Raw genomic sequence first — 23,260 nt, forward strand, 5'->3', positions numbered from 1 at the left:
GTCTCCCAGTCGTGGCCAGCTGTGACACAGCCTGGGATCGAACCCGGGTCTGTAGTGACACCTCAAGCGCTGCGATGCAGTGTCTTAGATGCTGCGCCTCTCGGGAGGCATGTGTATTTGAGTTTTAAAAAGGTTTCTAAAGTTTGTATTTTTGACTTTGAAATTTCAGACTTGATTTTACCCTAATGAAAAATGCATCAACCCCTACAAAAATGTCCATTAATTATAATCCACAGAATAATTCACATTTCCTTTTGCTGCAGGATTATTTTTCTGCTGTAGCAAACTGGCTCAAATTAAGATCCCACACTTGTACTGCTGCCAAACTGGTTTGTGCTTTTATTCTTTACATGTGAATATTGGGCAGGAGTGGAGCCAACCGTAAGATTGTGTCTTGTTTTTAGTCTGAATCTGAGTATACGCATGACCAAGGGGCTGGTCTCTGATGACAACAAGAACAGCTTAGTTGAGTGCCTCCATCTTTCTCTCTTATTGTTATTGTCTGTTAGTGTGTGTTCTTAACATCATGACCTTTTATTCACTTTAAAAACAAGAAGAGTTTTTAAAATGGAGAGTATTTAAACTATTTTTAGTAATGTGATTGGTGGGGCCCCATATTCCCCATCCCAGAGCTTGAGCTGTGTTCTTTTAGATATTTTAAGGGACCCTACTCATGAAGAATGAACCGTTAAGTTGCTTTAGAGAAAAAAGCTGTCTGTGATTGGCTTTCTTCAACTCTTGTGAAAAACTAGTACTTTTGTTTCCAATAGTCATGAGTATTTATGTGAATTTTTTTATAAGATTTACAAATATTTTATCATATCTTTTTTACTGGTGTAGTTCTAATACATCTTTTCAGAAATCATATCTAATTTATTTGGTATTTTTTGTCTTAGATATTGTGTCCCACAATCATCTTTGTGCTACAAATGACTTTATGTACAAGTTTGGTTCTGATTTAACTCTGTAATTGTATTAATATTAGATATGTGGATTTGGCCCTTCCCCATCTGTTGAAACTGTAATTGGCAGTGTTCTTGTGTGTCATATCTGTCAGTGAAGCTTATCTTCTCCTTGTGAGGACAGGGATACAACTTTATGGTTGAGGGAGTTAAAATGTACCATGTACACTATGAGTCACATGTACTTTCCTGTGCATTGTTTTCCTCCTTAGATTTCCGTTCATATGCCAGGTTGAGATCAATTGTACAGTTTGTTTGTCCAAAGCTGATAGTTTAAGTCAAACCCTTGTGATATAATTTGTGAAACATTGAACCTATACTGTCACATCTACAACTTATTTCACCTCTTGAATAAGGAAAGTGTAGGAAGTTATTGGACAACTATGCCAGTTATAAAGCCATACAGACAGATAAAACAGCATCTATTAAATATTTGTTAATAGGGTTTACAAAAAACTCCAAACGAATGTGTTTGTTACCTCAACCCGAGCAGGTTGCTAATCAGGCCACCTTACTCAACATTGGACCAATTACAATGATAAAGTACATTCTTTATATATAGTATACATACAATATTTTGGCAGCAGCATGTTAATGTTTTGTGTTATGAATACACAATAAGATCATTGTTATTTTCAAGCATATTGAGGGGGAAAAAATACCTATTTTCAAATGTAACCAATGAATATCCCAAATAGTATGAGCGTTGACAAAAGAGGAGGGCTATTTGTCAAGTAGGCTACATGTTTTACATTGATGACGACATGAGTCTTTGTAATTGAGTGGCGCTATACGTTATTATGCCGGTTATGGTTCCATTTACTGAAGACCTAAAAATGAACTACTTTTCCTACTCAACCAATGACTACAGAAATGCAGAGGTCACCATGAAAGTTATATTTTTACCATATTTGCACCCAGACTAACCAATGATTTATGACATCACAGTGTACAGCAAATATATTTTAGAAGTATTGCTCAGTACATTGGATGATATACTTGTGCCTTGACAAACTTTTATAGTAGATACCAGATTTATCGTGTACCATTGTTGCCTGTTTTATTCACCACTGTGACACTATTGTCAGTGGTTATTAGCCCTTGATAACTAGTATCTTGCAAGCCATAAAACTTGTGTGCTTCAAATGCTGTACAGAAATGAGTGACCAGATAAATGTATAGTGTTGTGCAATTTGTTGTGCATCTGATTTATTTTCACGAAAATGTTAATCGCATTTGTTGTTTAATGTAGGTGCAATTGAAGTTTTGTCTCAAACTGCTATGCAGCTTGATTCAATATAAATGTATATCTGTTACTTTTTTAATATAGATTTTATCTATCTAGCCTCTCTTGATTGTTCATTGCAAATGGGAAACTATAACAAAATATTGTAATTCTGTTAATTATTTATGTAGCTTTTTGAAATGGTATTGATACTGTGTGCCACTGGAATTTATTTTTATGATTGGGCTTATGTCAGTCAAGACAAACACAAATTTCACCTAATTCAAACAAACTTGTCATTCAGAATTTTTATCATGGGTGTTTTGTTTTTATTGTAAATGTCATCAGTTAGTCTGTTCTACACTTCTGTTTGTGTCCCCTTAACCTGTCAGGCTTTGGTTTGATGTGAAAGTCTGCTTTATTTCATTAGGGTTTTTTCTGCTGGGGATAGTAGTGAACCTGTTGATAGCACTGACAGGTTATAGGTATGGGGAGTGCATATCACCTATGTGTTTTTAGCTACCATGTGAACAACCGTGAAATATTACCTTTGAAAAAATGAATCAATATAAATGTATTTTTGCTTTTGTTGGGGCATTTGTATACTCTTGCAATTATATTTATGTAAACCTGCTGGTATCTATATTAATAAAGATAGATGATACGTTTTCCTTTGTCGAGTTGATTTCCCCACCCTCTGTTTGGTTTTGGTTGGATTTTTGTATTGATCAACTTTTGTTTTTGCTCAGGAGAGACACAAAGACGCCATGAATTAACCATACCGTGAACGATTGGAAATGACAAAATCACAAGCACGTGAATTGAATTACGTTTGAAGAGTAATATAACTAATCATCAATCAAATGCATCATGGCCTTACCCTAGTTGTCCATCTGAAACATGTTTTAACATTATGAAGGGAGGAGAGCGAGGGAAGTAGAAAGGGAAAAACATGCTTGCATGCTCAGAAACCAGATGAATATGGTCACATATTCACATGTATTTTAATATTGTGATTAGAGATTAATAATTAGTAAATGATCTGTGTTCTTCAATGAAGATCCGGGTTAGGGGAGGGTTTGGCCGGGGTAGGCAGTCATTTTAAATAAGAATTTGTTCTTAACTGACTTGCCTAGTTAAATTAAAGGTTAAATAAATAAATATATCAAATGAAGACAACCCACAACAAAATAAACTCCTATGATCCCCCTGGTGGTCTGAGTGCAGTACTACTTTTGCGCAGTGTCTTCTGTGACTGATCCCCTTGAACACACTGAGATGTCATTGCGTACAGTTCAACGTCAAAATTTGTGTACGTGCGTTGATCTCGCTTGGAGCTGGAGAGGGTGGAGGGCCAGGATAGAAGTAAGGTAATGTGGTGTGGGGAATTGGATGGATGGAAATGGCCAAGTGGTGGAAAATCTGATAGAGGTATGCCTGAATGATGGCCGAGGGACCAGGATTGATGTAGCCACAGGTATCTAGTGCCATGGCAGGAATCTTGTGAGTGGGAGGTATGGGGGGAGTTGACAGTAGGGAGTGATCATTACCCCCATACTATGTACAGTAGGTCGGAGGGAGGTGGAGGTGTCAGTGGATGGAGTAGACAGGTGAGTGTTTGGAAGGGCAAAGTGGGATCAGGTGTCAGTGGATGGAGAAGACAGGTGGGTGTTTGGAAGGGCAAAGTGGGATCAGTTTCAGCAAGTGATTGCTCGGGTGGATATGAGCAGGTACGTGGATAGTATGAATAATTGAGTGGGGGCAACTACTGAGGCTGTACTTAAGAGTTCAGGGAGGAGAAAGAAAAAGGAGGAGGAAAGCAGTCCCATGGTGGACGGAGGAGTGTGGGGCAATGGTGAGGAGTAGAAACAGGGCATTTAGAGTACTGAAAAGGACGCATGACTTCCAACATCTGATTCAGTATAAGCAGGTCCTGGTGAGGAGAACTATCCGTCAGGCAAAGAGGTCATGTTGGCGTCGGTTCTGTGACACCATTGGAAGGGCGACACCTGTGGGAGAAGTGAGGTTAGAAGGGAGTGAAATTATCCAGTGGGGAGGATGGCCAGAGCGTTTGTCCAAGTGCATAGCTCGGCAAATTTGTCAGAGGAGGGGGAGAGAGAGAACGAGAGAGGAGCACCCAGGAGTGCTGGATAAGAGGGAGGATGTAAATGATGTGTTGAATGCACCATGGCAGAGGTGAAAAGGGCAATAGGCAAGGCTGGGTTATCTTCACCTGGGAAAGATGAGGTGTGCTATGTTATGTTTGCCCATCTTAGTGATGAGGCACTGGATAAGGTATTGGTGTTGTACAACAGAGTGTGGGAGGAGGAGAAACTACCAGGCAGCTGGAAGGAGGCAGTAGTGGTACCAATCCGGAAGCCAGGGAAAGACCCAGTGAGGCCAACAAGCTATCGGCCAATAGCTTTAACATCACGTGTGAAAGATTATGGAACGTGTGATTACAGCGAGGCTAACTTACTTCCTGGAGAGCAAGGGGCTAGTATCACCACAGAGTGGGTTCAGGAAGGGGGCGGGGAACTATGGATACAGTGCTCTGCTTAGAATCAGAGGTCAGGAAGACTCAGGTGAACAAGGAGAATGTTGTTGTCTTTTTTGATGTGGAGAAGGCGTATAATATGACATGGAAGGAGGGGTTGTTAATCAAGCTTGATATTATGGGGGTAGGAGGAAGAACGTACAACTGGATAAAGGATTTCCTGTTTGGAAGGTCTATACAGGTGAGGGTGGGGAAGTCTAGCAAATCAAATCCAATTGTATTGGTCACATACACATATTTAGCAGATGTTATTGCGGGTGTAGCGAAATGCTTGTGTTCCTAGCTCCAACAGTTCAGTAGTATCTAACAATTGACAACAATACACACATCTAAAAACAAAAGAATGGAATTAAGAAATATATCATTATTAGGATGAGCAATGTCATTGACTAAAATACAGTATATACATATGAAATGAGTAAAGCAGTATGTAAATATAATTAAAGTGACTAGTCTTCCATTATTAAAGTGACCAGTGATATGTACATAGGGAAGCAGCCTCTAAAGTGCAGGGTTGAGTAACCGGGTGGTAACCGGCTAGTAATGGCTATTTAACAGTCCGATGGCCTTGAGATAGAAGCTGTTTTTCAGTCTCTCCTTCCCAGCTTTGATCCACCTGTACTGACCTCGTCTTCTGGATGATAGTGGGGTGAACAGGCTGTGGCTCGGGTGTTTGATGTCCTTGATGATCTTTTTGGCCTTCCTGTGACATCAGGTACTGTAGGTGTCCTGGAAGGCAGGCAGTGTAGCCCCGGTGATGGATTGGGCAGACTGCACCACCCTCTGGAGAGCCCTGTGGTTGCGGGCAGTGCAGTTGCCGTACCAGGCGGTGATACAGCCCGACAGGATGCTTTCAATTGTGAATCTGTAAAAGTTTGTGAGGGTCTTAGGGGCCAAGCCGAATTTATTCAGCCTCCTGAGGTTGAAGAGGCGCTGTTGCTATTTCTTCACCACACTGTCTGTGTGGGTTGACCATTTCAGGTTGCCAGTGATGTGTACTTCAAGGGACTTGAAGCTTTTCACCTTCTCCACTGCGGTCCCATCGATGTGGATAGGGGCGTGCACCCTCTGCTGTCTCCTGAAGTCCATGATCAGCTTATTAATTTTGTTGACATTGAGTGAGAGGTTATTTTCCTGGCACCACTCCACCAGGCTCCTCACCTCCTCCCTGTAGCCTGTCTCGTCACTGTTGGTAATCAGGCCTACTACTGTTGTCGTCTGAAAACTTGATGATTGAGTTGGAGGTGTGAGTGGCCACGCAGTCATGGGTGAACAGGGAGTACAGGAGGGGACTGAGCATGCACCCTTGTTGGGGCCCTGTGTTGAAGATCAGCGTAGTGGAGATGATGTTTCCTACATTCACCACCTGGGGGTGGCCCGTCAGGAAGTCCAGGACCCAGTTGCATAGGGTGGGGGTCAGACCCAGGGCCCGAGCTTGATGGGTACTATGGTGTTGAGGGCTGAGCTATAGTCAATGAACAGCATTCTTACATAGGTATTCCTCTTGTCCAGATGGGAAGGACAAGGCAGCTACCTGGTGGACAATGGTACACCGCAGGGGAGCGTAATTAGGCATTTGTTGTTTTCATTCATGATCACTGATGTACTCTCAGGTACGGCCGGATATTGGGAGGTCGTTATTTGCAGATGATGGCGCCTTATGGAAGAGGGGAAGAAATGTGCCATACATAGTCAGGAAGGTACAGGAGGCAATAGATGAGGTAGAGCGGTGGGCATTAATGTGGGGATTCAGGTTCTCTGTAGAGAAAACTCAGTGTTCTTTACCAGGAGGAAGGTGGGTGATGAGGTATGCTTTAGGTTACAGTATATGGGAGAAACTTGGGGTGGGTGGGGGCCTTCAGGTTCTTTGGGGTGTACTTTGACACTAGGCTGACCTGGGCAGAACACATTGAGAGAGTGGTGGGAAAGTGTAAGAAGGTGCTAAATGTGATGCGCTGTCTGACGGGGAAGGAGTGGGGGATGGGCGCTCCTCATTGAGGACCATGCATGTTGCATTCATCTGATCTGTAATAGACTATGGCAGTATAGCGTATGGTTCGGCAGTCCGGACCTCATTGGAAAGTCTAGATGTCATACAGGGGCAAGGACTCAGAATATGTAGTGGGGCGTTTCGACCTCCCCAGTGTCTGCGCTACAGGTGGAGATGGAGGACGTGCCATTGCAGATTAGGAGACAGCATCTGAATTATTGGGTCAACCTACAGGGACATGGGGTGTCTTATCCTGCGAAAGGGATTTTACAGGTATGCTGGGAACATGAGCGAGGACAGAACACAAGCTTTGGGTGGGTGGGTAATACTCAGGCGAGGGAGATGTATGGAAGGGAGTTTAGTACAACGGTAGCTACTCCTGTAAACCCAGCATGGCTACTCCCGCCTCCAGTAGTTGATCTAGAAGTATTGGAGAGACTACAGAAAGATAGGGAGGGTGTTGATCCGTCTGATTTGTTTAAGAGACATCCGGATACTGTGTATCAAGATTTTGTGGCCATTTACACAGATGGTTCAAAAGATCCAAGGACAGACACACTGGGTCAGCATTTGTAGTGCAGGAATGTGGGGTGAGAGTCAAGAAACGTATTACAGATCATCTCGCTCTATATACGGCAGAGCTGATGGCCATACTGTTGGCCTTGCAGTGGATGGAGGAAGTCAAGCCAGACAGAGTAGCTATTTGCTCTGATTCATGTGCATTGTTGATGAGTCTTCAGTCCTTTAGATCACGTAGCAGACAATGCCTGCTTTATGATGTACTACAAGCCCATTGCAGGATTAGATAAACGGGTATACAGATAACATTTACTTGGGTTCCAGTCCATGTTGGGGTGTAGGGGAAAGAGACAGTTGATGTACTGGCTTTGTTCGGGGATGTTGATGTTGTAGTTTCAATGAGCAAGGCAGAGGCAAAACCCCTGATACGGACAATGACGATGCAGAGATGGCAGGAGCAGTGGAATAGAGTTACTAAGAGCAGGCATTTATTGCAAGTACAGAAGAAAGTCGGGGAGGGGAGGACGGCAGGAATGGACAGAAGAGAGGAGGCTATTTTTAGATTAAGGCTGGGACACAGCCAGTTGAATAAGCAGGGGCGGAAATCCCGGGGGGGGACGGGGGGGACACGACCCCCCCATCCTGGGAAAAATATGATTTGTCCCCCCCAATATATCACTGAAATAATAACTATGTAATTTAAATAATATTAATAATACGCAATGAAAGCAATTATGCTGATTATAGACACTTAATAGCTTGTTTTTAAGTTTCAAAAGATTGCGAACCCCCACCCTTTGCCTCACAATGGTTTGATCCACTGCCAGTTCTTTAGCTTGCTAGGTAACGTAGAGGTCGTATCTACTGTCTGAAAGGCACTCAATGCACGTAACTGACGTGAGGTTAATCCAGTCAATCGCGCGCACACACTAGCTGAATATGCAGAGCTAGCGCGCAAATATTAACTATTAAGCTAGCTAGTACCTATTCCAATTATGTGGTGTCGTCAAAGATGGAATCTTTGCTATCGTCAATTTATTCCAAGATCAGCATGCAGGTAAGTTAGTGCTTCAAAGTCCCTGTGATAAGGTTAGCGATAAACTGAACAGAACTACACTCTCTTCTAACATTGTTTTAAATATATTTAATGGTCTCGTTGCAAAAGCTAAATTGTCGCAAGGGAACTTTTATTTATATATTTTATTTCACCTTTATTTAACCCGGGTAGCAAAGATTATAGCAAACACCACTGAATTGGTGCTCGCTAGCTTTGCAAATTCAGCTATTGTTAGAAGCCAGCCAATATGAAACAAACGATTAAAATTACAAAAGGTTGCAGCTTATGTTGTGTAAATGGTGAACTCATACAGCTGTCAACTCTTGTCACTGCAATCCGTTTCACATTTGCTAGCTACCTTTTAGATCGAAGCCCATATAGAATGATAGAAGATAAGATGATAGAAGCCCATCTCCTACTGTAAATAACCTACATACTGTGTGTGTGTAGCCAACCAGGTAGAAAAATGGCAGAAAAATGGCAGAAAAAAGACGGACCTCAGAGTATTTTTCAGTACACCAAAACGCAAAGAACCCTAGTAGCCTAATATCTCAAAGACTAGTTGATAAAATGTTCATAAGAAATAAATGAAATTCTAATGGAAATGTTTCACAATGATGTCATTAGGCAGAGCAGGCAACAGATGGCACACAGACAGCAGAGTTGGGGACAGATATGCAGGGACAGACTGGCAGAGACAGGGAGTCTCAGGTAAGTTTGTTGAGTCTTTGTTTGGCAACATTATGAAAGGTTCTCAATTTTTTTGACTTGTAAAATAGGAACATAATTGGAAAATGCCATGGATACCCCCACTCTCAACTTAAACTGGTGACTGAACTAAGATTTGTTAAAGGCAATGGTATTGCTGTTGTGATTAGTTGTGTAGTTTTGGGTACCGGTAGTTAGGAGTACGGCAAACACCTTATTTCTTTGGTTCCTCAATATACATTTACCATATTAAACGTAGGCTATGTGTTACAGCACTACTTTTGGTGTCCCCCTCAGGAATTGCTCTTGAGAAAATGTAATGTAATTGTCCCCTCCAAAGTTGATATCAGATTTTCGCCCCTGTGAATAAGACTTTACATTTGGTAGGAAACCCTCCATCAGGAGAGTGAAAAGATTTGGCATGGGTCCTCAGATCCTCAAAATGTTCTACAGCTGCACTATCGAGAGCATCCTGACTGGTTGCATCACTGCCTGGTATGGCAACTGCTCGGCCTCCGACCGCAAGGTGCTACAGAGGGTAGTGCGTACGGCCCAGTACATCACTGGGGCCAAGCTTCCTGCCATCCAGGACCTCTATACCAGGCAGAGGAAGGCCCTAAAAATTGCCAAAGACTCCAGCCAGCCTAGTCATGGACTATTCTCACTGCTACCGCACGGAAAGCGGAAACGGAGCGCTAAGTCTAGGTCCAAAAGGCTTCTTTACAGCTTCTACCCCAAAGCCATAAGACTGCTGAACGGCTAATCAAATGGCTACCCGGACTGTTTGAATTGATCCCCCCCTTTTTTACTCTGCTGCTACTTGCTGTTTATTATCTATGCATAGATAATGTACCATGTACCTACATGGACATATTACCTCAATTACCTCGACTAACCTGTACCCCCGCACATTGACTCGGTACCGGTACCCCCTGTATATAGCGTCGTTATTGTTATTTTATTGTTACTTTTATTTATTTTTTCTTTAGTTAATTTAGTAAATATTTTTCTTAAAACTGCATTCGTTTAATTAAAACTGCATTGTTGGTTAAGGGCTTGTAAGTAAGCATTTTACAGTACAGCTGTTGTATTCAGCTCATGTGACAAATACATTTGTATTTTATTTGATTTCGAAACAGAGATAGTGGAGCATGTATTGATACAGTGTGGGAAGTATGAGAGGGAAAGAGAGAGGCTGATATCTAGTATGAGGGAGAAGGGAATACAGGAAATTAGTTTAAAGAGTATATTGAGTTGAACGTCATTAGATACAGTCTCAAATATTTTGTAATATTTTTTAAGAGAAACGTGGCTGGCAGGTAGAATTTAGTTTCTTCCTGGCCCACTGTCCAATACAGTAGGTGGCGGTAATGCACCATAACGTTGGATGCCAACGCCCGACAAAGCCTAGCGAAGGAGAAAAAGAAGATGGCAGACGTTACCGAGGTGGATGCAGAGAAACTCAGCAAAAAGTAAGCCATTGTCGATTCACTCGTTTTTTGGACAGCATTTATGAAGACGTTTGCAACACTTTGATGGTGTGTGTGGATCACATCCTTGTTATTAAACAATAAAAGTTGTAGGATATTGTTGCACCAGGTCGGATAAAGCACGATGGAAAAACAAGTTGACCATAGCGAATGTGCATACAAATTCCAATGGTCCATTCGGTTCAAATTGCATATCATGCGTGTTACTTGTAGTCCTTTAATGTGCACGTATGCATGCTTATCGTCCTATTCTGTGAGTAGATGACTACAGAACCCATATTCCATCGTACAAATTACCAAAGGTTATTTGCTGATTTGAAGTTTCTTGGTTTCATGTAGGTTGAACAAGACCACGTTTTAGCTAAAGTAGTGTTTGCCTTTTTAGCTTTACAGTAATGAGTTGCTTGCCAAATTCACCAACCTTTCAAGTGATACTGATATGCTATTTATGTGGGGAAACATTGAACTCATCAGCTTTATGCATCCAAGCTAATTATCCTATAATCCCACTTCTATAATGGGACGTCTTGCTAGCTAGTGGATTTAGCTAGCTACTTCAAGGCTACGTGGTCTGACTGATCAGCTCAGAATGAAAGTGAAAAAGTTATTCCTACTCAGTGGAAAAATTACCCAATTGTCGTACTTGAGTAAAAGTAAAGATATCTTAATAGAAAATGAGTCAAGTGAAAGTTAGAGTAAAGTATTCCTTGTGTAAAAGTCTGAGTATTTGTTTTTTATTATACTTAATTCTCAAAAGAATTTATTTTTTATTTGTATTACTTATATTAGGCAAAACAGACAGCACGATTTTTTAATTTTTTTTTAACACTGACTAGACAGGGTATATCTGAAATAGTGAACTGGTTTATCAAACAAAATCACAGCATGTTTTTGGACTCATTCAGTAGTTTTAACCTGATTTAATTGGAAATGAATTAAGTTCCATTGTTATTCCTAAAACAAATTGAAAATGATGCTGTTGCTGCTTGCCGACTAAACCAACCGTTCAGGTCATACTGATATGCTATTTATGTGTTGACAAGAACTTTTGATAAATAGCTCAATGTCAAAACAGAGTTTAGGTGTCCAAATCAATATGCAGACACATTTTGTGATATATGAAACACTCATAGCGATTTAAGGGGGAAATCAGGTTGTATGCGCTGTTGAAACCAACACAAAAAAAACGGAAACTGGAAATACTATCACTGGTTTAAAGGACAACCTGTTGAAGACAGCCAGCTACATTCTGAAGTGATGCATTTTTGACCCACCACCTCAATTCGGTCTTATGTAGCAACATTTGAAATTGTGTTTTTTACATTAGATGAAAATACAGACTAGTGGATTCATACACTGGTTACCTTGTAACCCCACTTTTGACAAAATGGCCCTTGAATGTTTTGGTACACCTACTGGAGAGCACTTATTTCTCTATACCCATTCAGCATAGTTCCCACCCTCTTAAGCCTTAGCCACACCCATCTCTTTAAGGATACACATGTAAGGCCATGTACAGTTTAAGTCGGAAGTTTACATACACTTATGTTGGAGTCATTAAAACTTGTTTTTCAACCACTCCACAAATGTATTGTTAACAAACTATATTTTTGGCAAGTCGGTTAGGACATCTACTTTGTACATGACACAAGTAATTTTTCCAACAATTGTTTACAGACAGATTATTTCACTTATAATTCACTGTATCACAATTCCATTGGGTCAGAAGTTTACATACACTAAGTTGACTGTGCCTTTAAACCGCTTGGAAAATTCCTGAAAATTATGTTATGGCTTTAAAAGTTTCTGATAGACTAATTGACATCATTTGAGTCAATTGGAGGTGTACCTGTGGATGTATTTCAAGGCCTACCTTCAAATTCAGTGTCTCTTTGCTTGACATCATGGAACAACCTAAAGAAATCAGCCAAGACCTCAGAAAATAAATTATAGACCTCCACAAGTCTGGTTCATCCTTGGGAGCAATTTCCAAACGCCTGAAGGTACCACGTTCATCTGTACAAACAATAGTACGCACGTATAAACACCATGGGACCAAGCAGCCGTCATACCGCTCAGGAAGGAGATGCGTTGTCTCCTAGAGATGAACGTACTTTGGTGCGAAAAGTGCAAATCAATCCCAGAACAACAGCAAAGGACCTTGTGAAGATGCTGGAGGAAACGGGTACAAAAGTATCTATATCCACAGTAAAACGAGTCCCATATCGACATAACCTGAAAAGCCGCTCAGCAAGGAAGAAGCCACTGCTCCAAAACCGCCATAAAAAAGCCTGACAACGGTTTGCAACTGCACATGGGGACGAAGATTGTACTTTTTGGAGAAATGTCCTCTGGTCTGATGAAACAAAAATAGAACTGTTTGGCCATAATGACCATCATTATGTTTGGAGGGAAAAGGGGGAGGCTTGCAAGCCGAAGAACACCATCCCAACCGTGAAGCATGGGGGTGGCCGCATCATGTTGTGGAGGTGCTTTGCTGCAGGAGGGACTGGTGCACTTCACAAAATAGATGGCATCATGAGGGAGGGAAATGTGGATATATTGAAGCAACATCTCAAAACATCTGTCAGGAATTTAAAGCTTGGTTGCAAATGGGTCTTCCAAATGGACAATAACCCCAAGCATACTTCCAAAGTTGTGGCAAAATGGCTTAAGGACAACAAAGTCAAGGTATTGGAGTGGCCATCACAAAGCCTCAATCCTATAGAAAATGTGTGGGCAGAACTGAAAAAGTGTGTGCAAGCAAGAAGGTCTACAAACCTGACTCAGTTACACCAGCTCTGTCAGGAGGAATGGTCCAAAATTCAACCAACTTATTGTGGGAAGCTTGTGTAAGGCTACCCAAAACGTTTGACCCAAGATAAACAATTTAAAAGCAATGCTACCAAATACTAATTGAGTGTATGTAAACTTCTGACCCACTGGGAATGTGAAATAAATAAATAATAAAATAATTCTCTATTCTGACATTTCACATTCTTAAAATGAAGTGGCGATCCTAACTGACCTAAGACAGGGAATTTTTACTAGGATTAAATGTCAGGAATTGTGAAACTGAGTTTAAATGTATTTGGCTATGGTGTATGTAAACTTCTGACTTCAACTGTACTTCATTATCAAAAGTCAAAGAAAATGCTTGATTTAAAAAAAAAACTAAAAAAAACTAACGTGATTAGACAGGACAAAGCTGTTTTCACGATGTCAGGTATATCATCAAAATAAATCAATCACAGCAAATTTTGGACTGTCAGCAGTTTTTACCTGATTTAATTAGAATACTATTGAAACTTTTGAGAACATTTTTACATTTTACATTTTAGTCATTTAGCAGACGCTCTTATCCAGAGCATACATTTAAATTCATGCATGGCAATTGAATGTTTAGGTACACCTACTGGAGAGCTCTTTGTCTACACCCATTCAGCATAGTTCACACCCTCCTTGAGCCTATCCCCACCAATCTCTTTAAGGATTCACATGTGAGGCCATGTGCTAAACAGAGTGAGTAGTGTAGTAAACAACCAAAGATTTCAAGACTAAAAGTGATGAAAGTAGTAGCAAAAATGCATTTATATTTTTATCCCCAAAAATATTTTACATTTAAATGCCTCACCTGTGAATTAGCGACTTGCGCATTCGCCTAGCTTCCTGAAACGGGTCACGTTTTGATTTGGGGTTCGCCAAAACAAAGGGAAATGCAACACTTATTTGTCAATCACTCATATCGATTTCAAGTTGTAATCAATAGAACACGGTGGGGGGTCAGGTTGCAAATCCTGTTCAAAGGAACCCTACTGAAAAAACACATGGAATCTGGGAATAATGTGCATATCACTGGTTAGAGGACAACTTGTAGAAAACAGCCAGCTACATGTTGGATTGTTGCATTTTTTAAAAAGTGGGTTGCCAATGCGGAAAGTTTAACACAACACTATTTTGTTAATCACTCATATCACATTAACATCAATAGAACGGGGGCAAATGATTGGGTTGTATGCACTGTTTAGAGTTGAACTGACAGCACTTTAACTACTCAACAAATACGAAGAAATGTAACTAATCCTGGAAATTGCAATACGATATAACTAGCAAGGGCAATGATCACAAGTCAGTCATAACGTGGCTAATAGGCTAGCATATCTATATATGTAGCTATTTATTTAGCAAGCTAAAAGCATGGTGCCTAATGTTAGGTAGCTAGGTAGGTAGCTAGGTAGGTAGGTAAGCTAGGTAGGTAGGTAAGCTAGGTAGGTAGCTAGGTAAGCTAGGTAGGTAGGTAGGTAGGTAGGTAGCTAAGCTAGGTAGGTAGGTAGGTAGGTAGGTAGGTAGGTAGGTAGGTAGGTAGGTAGGTAGGTAGGTAGGTAGCTAAGCTAGGTAGGTAAGGAGGATGTCATTGGATGAGTGACTGACCTTTTTCCACATATTATTTTTCGGTGGCTACAACTAGAGATACAGGTGTCATTTGTTTAGCTAGCAATAAATGTGAATCGCATTGCTGGCTATCTAGTTAACTATGCTGAACTTGAACGACAATTATGCAGTTAGCGTATCTCTTGCATTCGTAAATTCACTCTGGCCATCTACTCCGATTTCAGAGCACTCTCGTCTGAATATGCCAGAGCGCAGAATAACTGATGAATTGTTGCCACTAGCACAGTTAGTCACTAACGCTCTAAATAACATGTAAACCGCCTAACCAGCTCTGCTAGGGTGAGTAAAATGGTCAAGAGTGAGGTAGCCAGTTGACTTGGTGCTTGACTGCCATTGTGAGGAACGCTCAGATCAACTCAAGTCCTCAGCCACAGCGTCCAGCGTAAGGTGTGTGTGTGTGGCTCTGAATACTTGGAGAGCAAAACACTCTGAATTTACGAACAGACAATCTGACAATGCGCTGAATTTGCGAACGACCCAGAGCGCACTGACACACTGAAGGTAATTTACCAACGCACCCTTAGTTGTCAATCAAATGTATTTGGCATCGATCAACTGTGCGTGCCGGAAAGTTCCCATTGTTGTCAAAACGTGGGTTGGGGACAAGCATGCATTGCCAGGCAAGCTGCAGAAGTACGAGCAGGCTACTATTCCCCATCGTTTCAGTGCAATTTTGACGGCTAACTATCTTAAAAAGTTTAAGAGGGTTTATCTAATCTCGCTCTGGATAGCATTAGTTGTTGATCTTGCTGTTGTTATGTGCATAACTAAGGGAGAGGGAGCCTACCTTTTCATGGTTGTTTGATCAATAGGACTCCCATAGTATTCAAATATTTGTAGAAATCCATTCAGGTGTATTTTGTGGCTTTTGGCGAATGCTTTCTAATGATCTAAAATCGCGCCGTTGATACTGCTTGTAAACACAGTCCAGTTCAAAGTGAACGATAGGAGACCTGTGTGGCATAAAGGCCTACTGTTGGCTTTGATTGCTTATTCTGCACCGGTCTGGGTAGACTCCGGTCCTGGGAGAGACAGATGTTTTTTTTTTTGTAAATTATTTACTGCAGTATCTATTAATTTTCCAAATGGATGGTCACTTTCCCACTCTATATTGCGATAGTTTTCAAATGTTGTTCCCAAACATTCTATGAATTTAATAAGACGTGGAAATGACCATATCCAAGTGGTCACATTGTCAGAAAATGTAAAAATAAATACAAATAAAAGTAATGTTGCTAAAATGCTGTCAGTTCCCTATTCAAATGACACACGGAATATGAGCATTTTTACATCACTGGTTAGAAGAGAATTCAGTCATTCTGGAATTTCTGCAATTTCGGATGGAGATTCTGGGAGGCTGGCGAAACAGGAAAGAAGCAAGTCAGTTGCTTTGTTATTTAACCGAATCACAACCCGAAATAGGATATCAACATTGACATGGGTTGGTTGTTCATTTTGAATGATAGTTTAAATCTGTGTTTTGGTGTGAGGCCAGACTTTTATAGAGAGGACACCCCCGATATATCTCAGGGCCATATGAAAATGACGGCAGAGTTTTCGAACTGCAAAGTCCTGCGACTTTAAACTACTTAAGTAGTACTTCAAAGTATTTCTACTTACTTTACACCAGTTTACGACCCGTTTACACTGAACAAAAATATAAACACAAGTAAAGTGTTGGTCCCATGTTTCAAATTCACAGAAATAAGTCAGCTGTGTGTGTGTGTGTCTCTCTCCAGGTCTGGTCATTGACTGGTGTAGCACAGTAGGTCAGCCTGCATCACCATGCTGACTCTGGTGGTCAGGACTGCCAGGCACCAGGTGTGTCAAGCCTTTGGGGTCAGGGCTCAGGGGGTAAAGTTCGCTCTCCCCAGCACAGTGTCAGTCCCAGCTCTAATTCAGGGGAATCGCTGGCGAGGTGACAAAAGGTTGGTGGCTTTTCCGTTCAGTGAGAAAAACAACTAACCTTTTGTCATGAATGATTCCCTTTTTAGGCGTTACTTGTATGGCTTTATAAAGTAGTCTCCCGAGTAGTCCCCTTAACCTCAATGCTGAGTCCACGAGATATCCTGATGTTACCCTCTGTGTCGTTGTTGTTGTTGTCAGTGAGCTGAAGAGGCGAATGAAAGCTGAGAAGAAGGCATCTGAGAAGGAAGCCAAAGTCAAAGAGCAGGTTGAGCAGAAGGAGACCAATGACCAGGCAGTTCAGAATGCATACGGGGCAGATGAGGAGACCCTGGACCCTAACGTGAGCTATATGGATGTTTATGATCGTCCTTCCCTCCCTCTTGTGATTTGCTTCAGAACATTTGACTGCTGATCTTAGTAGAAGATTAAAAATATATATTTCTCAAAAATAGGGCTGCAGTAATTGAGCTCTTGTACATTTGCCCTAACCTCATGTTTATCCCAATAGCAATACTTTAAGATCCGCACTCAAGCCATCCAGGCTCTGAAGGGCACAGCAGAGGACCCATACCCTCACAAGTACAATGTAGATCTGTCGCTCACAGATTTCATTGAGAAATACAACCACCTACAGCCTGGAGACCAGCTAACAGACATTGTCCTCAATGTGTCAGGTACTGACAACAACTGTTTTCAAATATTGTGATTTTAAATAATATGATGTTGTCATTTGATGGTCAATCTGTATTTTTGACATATGTGAAACTCTGTTGTTGGCAGGTCGTGTCCATGCCAAGAGAGAGTCCGGGGCCAAGTTAATCTTCTATGACTTGCGAGGGGAAGGCGTCAAGCTGCAAGTTATGGCAACCAACAGGTACAGAACACGGTCCTTCCTAGAACTCTACTACTCATGGGAGCTCAAATACCTCCCACATGTTTCTTTTCTAACCCCGTCTGTCCATCTTCCTTCCCTGTCAGGAGCTACAAGTCTGAAGGGGAGTTTGTGCGCATCAACAACAAGCTGCGGCGTGGTGACATCATTGGTGTTCGTGGTAACCCAGGGAAGACCAAAAAGGGCGAGCTGAGCATCATTCCCATAGAGATGACCCTGCTTTCACCTTGCTTGCACATGCTGCCCCACCTGCACTTTGGTCTCAAGGACAAGGTGAGCACCTTCACAATCCTGTAGTGGACATACATAAAACATGTCAGGCCTTCATATGAATGAGAGACGATACAGGACACCTTTAATTCATGTAACCTGCAGAAGAAATGACCATTTTTAGGGATCCTCACACTTTCTCTAACCCATTGCCTCCAGGAAACACGATTCCGCCAGCGATACCTGGATCTGATTCTCAATGACTATGTGAGGCAGAAGTTTGTAACACGTGCCAAGATCATCACTTACCTCCGCAGCTTCCTGGATGAGCTGGGATTCCTGGAGGTGAGGGAAATGGCCACTAGGGGGCACTTGTGTTTTTTAAAAAGGTCTGTCAGGAAAATTACATTGGAGTGTGGAGGAGTTCAGGTTAAGAGTTCAAGAGGGGTAAAGCTGTCTTCTCTTTGATGTGGAAAGTTATTTTAAAGGTTTCTTTTTCACAAACAGGGTATGGGTGATAGATGGAGATAGGTAACTGAGACTTTAAAACCACAACACACGTTTCTTACAGATTGAGACGCCCATGATGAACCTGATTCCTGGTGGGGCCGTGGCCAAACCCTTTGTGACCTACCATAACGACCTAGACATGAACCTTTACATGAGGATCGCTCCTGAGCTCTACCACAAGGTAACATGTCCCCCGAGGAAGGACCAATAACACATGAAAAAACACTTTCAACTCCATGCTCATATTTCCGTGTCTTCTTTCCCCAGATGCTTGTGGTTGGGGGGATTGACAGAGTGTATGAGATTGGACGGCAGTTCAGAAACGAAGGCATTGACCTCACCCACAATCCAGAGTTCACCACCTGCGAATTCTATATGGCCTATGCAGATTACCATGACTTGATGGATATCACAGAGAAGCTTCTCTCGGGTGAATGAAGGGGGTGTTTCTGCTTCATCATTCTGGAATGTGAATATATAGTGTTACTCACAGTGACATGTAGGTATGTAGCTGCTAAGTTCCATTACTAACTGGTCTGCTCTCTCTCTTCCCATCAGGGATGGTCAAGCACATCACTGGAGGGTACAAAGTGAAGTATCATCCAGAGGGTCCAGAGGGCCCGACCTATGAGATCGACTTCACTCCTCCCTTCAGGAGGGTCAGCATGACACACGACCTGGAGAAGGAGATGGGCGTCAAGTTCCCAGCTGCTGACACCTACGACAGTGACGGTAAGATAATGAATGCCGGTCAGTACAGTGCCACAGCTATACCTCTATATAATTATAGAATTGTCTTACTGACCTGTCCCTTTCCACCCACCCCAGGGACCCGTAAATTCTTTGATGAACTGTGTGCCCAGAAAGGAGTGGAGTGCCCTCCTCCTAGAACCACTGCCCGCCTCCTTGACAAGGTGCCTTTTCTAATCTACATCAGGAAACCCTCCTATACCCCTTCTGTGTTGTTGACATCACGACTAAACTGAAGTTGATGTTTATCCCTGCAGTTGGTGGGAGACTTCCTGGAAGTCACGTGTATCAACCCCACGTTCATCTGTGACCACCCACAGATCATGAGCCCCCTGGCCAAGTGGTGAGCTCTTCCTATCCATATTACACTCATTTAAAAACAAGCAACGATGCTCTTATTCACATTCCAATGGACTGCAGGTTACCATTTGAAACAGAGTCCTAGGTATTGCAGTGCCCCCTGCTCGTCAATGCTGATGTCTCTAGCTATGCTCTCCTTGATCTCTCCCCATACAGGCACCGGTCAGAGAAAGGCCTGACGGAGCGTTTTGAGCTGTTTGTATTGAAGAAGGAGATCTGTAATGCCTACACTGAGTTGAACGACCCTATCAGACAGAGGGAGCTCTTTGAGCAACAGGCTAAGGTCAGTGTGCCTGGGCGAGTCGGCGGAGTAATGCTAGAAACGATGTAGTAGTAGGGGCCACTGAACTGACACATTTCCCAAAGATTCTTTCCTTACGTCAACTTAGTTACCGTTGGTGCTTCATTTTCTTTGTGATATTTTCCTGTTTGAGTCACCACCCTGTAAATCTTGATGAGCTATTTAGTTTTGGTTTCTCATCTAGCTCCTGTGTGTATTTTTGTGTTTTATTAGGCCAAGGCAGAGGGTGATGACGAGAGCATGTCCGTTGATGAGACTTTCTGCACGGCACTAGAGTATGGCCTGCCACCAACTGCTGGCTGGGGCATGGGCATTGACCGCCTTACCATGTTCCTCACAGACTCCAACAACATCAAGGTACAGTCATAATGCATACAGACAGATGCCAATATAGATCATGTGCAATCTCTAAAGCACTGTAGGCCTTAATGCTAAAATCAATGTCGTTTTTCAAGTCTATTTTGCAATACTGACTGTTCAAACAGGAATTCACAAGTGACCAAATCATGTGTGTGTGTGTACAGATGGCAGTCATTTGCGGACATGGCTATGCTAGTTGTCATAGTAATGACTGGTGTGTGCGCAGTGGGCTAGGCTGATTGGTGGTGGTGCTTGTGCTTCCTATCACTCAGAAGTTATGTAGCAGCTGAGGTGACAACAATGTCTTTAAATGTTCAAAGTCATAGTGTAAGAACACTTATAAAAGGCTCAAAGGATAAGATGATCCACCTTTCAAAAGGAGTCCCTTTTGGCTAGCCACAGCAGTCCGCTAGCTAGGTAGCTGTTTAGCTTTCTAGCACATTCAGTCATTTGTTTGTAAACCATTAACAAGCTCGTTAGCTACCACGTGTTCTTATCAAACTGTCAACCGAGTAGCTAGCAAGCAACAAGATATGCCAAATAAGTCTAAAAACCAATAAATCAGATTTGAGTGTTCAGACAAGTTGATTGGCCAGGAATCAGATTTGTATCTTATTTCCATTGTACTGTAGCACATGGAACCGGATATTTTCAAGCCACATTTCAAACCACCTTCGGAGGTGGTTTGAAATGTGGCTTGAAATATCCGATTCCATGTGCTTTTTGGATGTTCAGACTGCAGGAAAAGTAATAGATTTGAATCGAAGATGCAAAAGAATTTGCATTTGAGTCGCTTCAAACTGCCAATGTGAACAAGGCTTTAGGCATGCATGTTTATTATTATGCAATAGGGGACACTGTTTTGATGCTTGTTTACACATGCAATACACTACAAACTTGAATGCACTTCAGCAGGACTCTGTGTCTGTGAAACCACCTGATGTTAATTTTGTTTCACAGGAGGTGCTGTTCTTCCCTGCCATGAAGCCTGATGACAACAAGACAGCCCCTCTCACAGAGGGCACCTCTGTGTAGTATTGTGACCTCGCCTGCTGGCAGATCTCTGCAGGGGTTGGCATGGTGATGAAGCCTGGGGAAATAATCAGATTGGTCTGTTGGTCTCACTATGTGTCCCAGTGGCATTGACTGTTTTCCATTTTATCATATGGTTTGAATCTTGCCATCTGCATTATTAAGGGAAATAAGTTACTTAAATAATTTTTCCTCCATTACAATAGTGTGCTCTTATTACCTTGCTCTTTGTCTCTTTTCTGTCTTCCCACATTAGTGTGGTGGACATCCAAGCCCAATGTAATGTCAGTGAATGAGGGTTTCTGGACATGTTTGTTGTGTTATTGTATTCTATACAGTCCAACTACAAACAAAAAAACATTGTTCACCCACACAACTCCCATTGGAACAAAAATAAAATTTGACAAAAATGTGATTCTGTATTCCCATGATTGAGTTACATGTCAAAGTATGTCTCTGCAGCTGATATACTGTTGTAGTAGGCCTACGTTACTGGTCTGTTTTTTAGCCATGGTCTTCATTATGTGCATTTTCATACGTTTTTGGATAAACCAAGGGTGAAGTCATTCAGCAGAATCTGTTGCAAAACATTTCTTAAACGGAAGCAAACGAAACGGAGGAACGTACCAGAATTTGTTCAATAGAAACACTATGGCAGAATGACCACCTATTCTAGGTATTCTAGGAATACCTGGGATAGGATAAAGTAATCCTTCTACCCCCCACCCCACCCCCCAAAAATATATAGATGTACTATTGTAAAGTGGTTGTTCCACTGGATATCATAAGGTGAATGCACCAATTTGTAAGTCGCTCTGGATAAGAGCGTCTGCTAAATGACGTAAATGTAAAATGTTTTGTCTTTTCTGTTTTCCAAACAAACTAGTTTCTATTGGACAATTCAGGTAGCTCAATCCGTTTCGTTCTGTTTGTTAAACGGTAAACTGTTTCTGTAAGACGTAATAAATACACCCCTGGTGACTGAATACTTGACGACCAATGTGCACCCCACCCCTAAAAGGATTTTGTGGGAGGACCTGTGTACAATATCTTTGGTTAGAGGAGGAAGAGCACAAGGTGAGTAGATGTGTTCTGCAAGTTCATTTCCAGTGAATGCAGTCCAGTCACTTTCTAGTCATGCTGCAAAGTACTGTAGGACCCTAGTGTGAAATCTATCAAGAAAACCAGCATTTGTTTAACCCTCCTGCTGTGTGCCGGTCAAATTGGACTGATTTACAAGTTCTCTCTGAAAAATTGAGTTAATTTCATCTGATTTTCATAAGGTTTCATGACTGTCCACACAGGGCATCTGAACACCCAAACTACATTTTGATGATTTTCATAAAACTTTGGGTGTTAAATTTAACTTTGTACACCTGTAGTGTTCCCGGTCAAAAATGACTGGTCATAAGAAATGAATGGGGAGACTACAATTAGTGTATAAAATTGAGTTCAGGCACATGCCCATTCATCAGATGGACACACTTCCTCTCCCATACCCCCACATGCTTGTGTGTTTGAGCACACACACCTCACTCCCCTTCTTGGGTTCCATGACAAGGAACCTTTCCCCAATAGAATCTTTCCCCCATGGGAACCACACCTGTTGGCATTCTCACAAGCAATCGCAACATTGTTTCAATAATATATAGAACTTTTCTCTCAGCTCTGGTATATAAAACTTTTTTGAGGCCTTGCTCACAATTCATTCTGTGGCAGCACAATGACCAAACGATATACTGTATGTGAGGCTATTGACCTTATCTTTAATCATGACACTGGTGAGGAGGAGAGCGTCCTTGTTAAACTTTGACACAAAGTAGTCTGATAAATAGCACAATATGTTTAATCTGAGTATTTGTTATAGTCAAAATAATTCATACATGATGCTTTTTTTTACTCAAAATGAGTTGTATGAGCTCAGGTCAATGAGGCCTACAGGCCATAAATAGCAAGTAGAAGTTAAAAACTTGTAAT

The 23,260-nt window shown here is 41.7% G+C and overlaps 1 protein-coding gene across 2 annotated transcripts; it reads left to right on the forward strand.

Annotated features, from left to right (window-relative positions):
• The first annotated feature begins 10,218 nt into the window (after positions 1–10,218).
• kars1 (lysyl-tRNA synthetase 1) lies at positions 10,219–21,698 on the forward strand. Of its 2 annotated transcripts, XM_014126658.2 has the most exons (15): positions 10,409–10,490; positions 16,700–16,888; positions 17,067–17,208; positions 17,377–17,542; positions 17,649–17,742; positions 17,847–18,033; positions 18,190–18,315; positions 18,542–18,661; positions 18,748–18,910; positions 19,039–19,212; positions 19,309–19,394; positions 19,488–19,573; positions 19,747–19,873; positions 20,105–20,248; positions 21,212–21,698. In XM_014126658.2, the coding sequence occupies exons 2-15, from the start codon at positions 16,746–16,748 to the stop codon at positions 21,284–21,286; spliced, it is 1,833 nt and encodes a 610-aa protein (XP_013982133.2). In that variant the 5' UTR covers positions 10,409–10,490; positions 16,700–16,745; the 3' UTR covers positions 21,287–21,698. The 2 variants fall into 2 exon arrangements, with proteins under 2 accessions (XP_013982134.2, XP_013982133.2); XM_014126659.2 differs by lacking the exon at positions 16,700–16,888 and having other exon boundaries at positions 10,219–10,490.
• Positions 21,699–23,260: the final 1,562 nt, after the last annotated feature.

This window comes from Salmo salar, chromosome ssa11 (assembly GCF_905237065.1).
Source record: "Salmo salar chromosome ssa11, Ssal_v3.1, whole genome shotgun sequence".
Taxonomy (NCBI): Eukaryota; Metazoa; Chordata; class Actinopteri; order Salmoniformes; family Salmonidae; genus Salmo; species Salmo salar.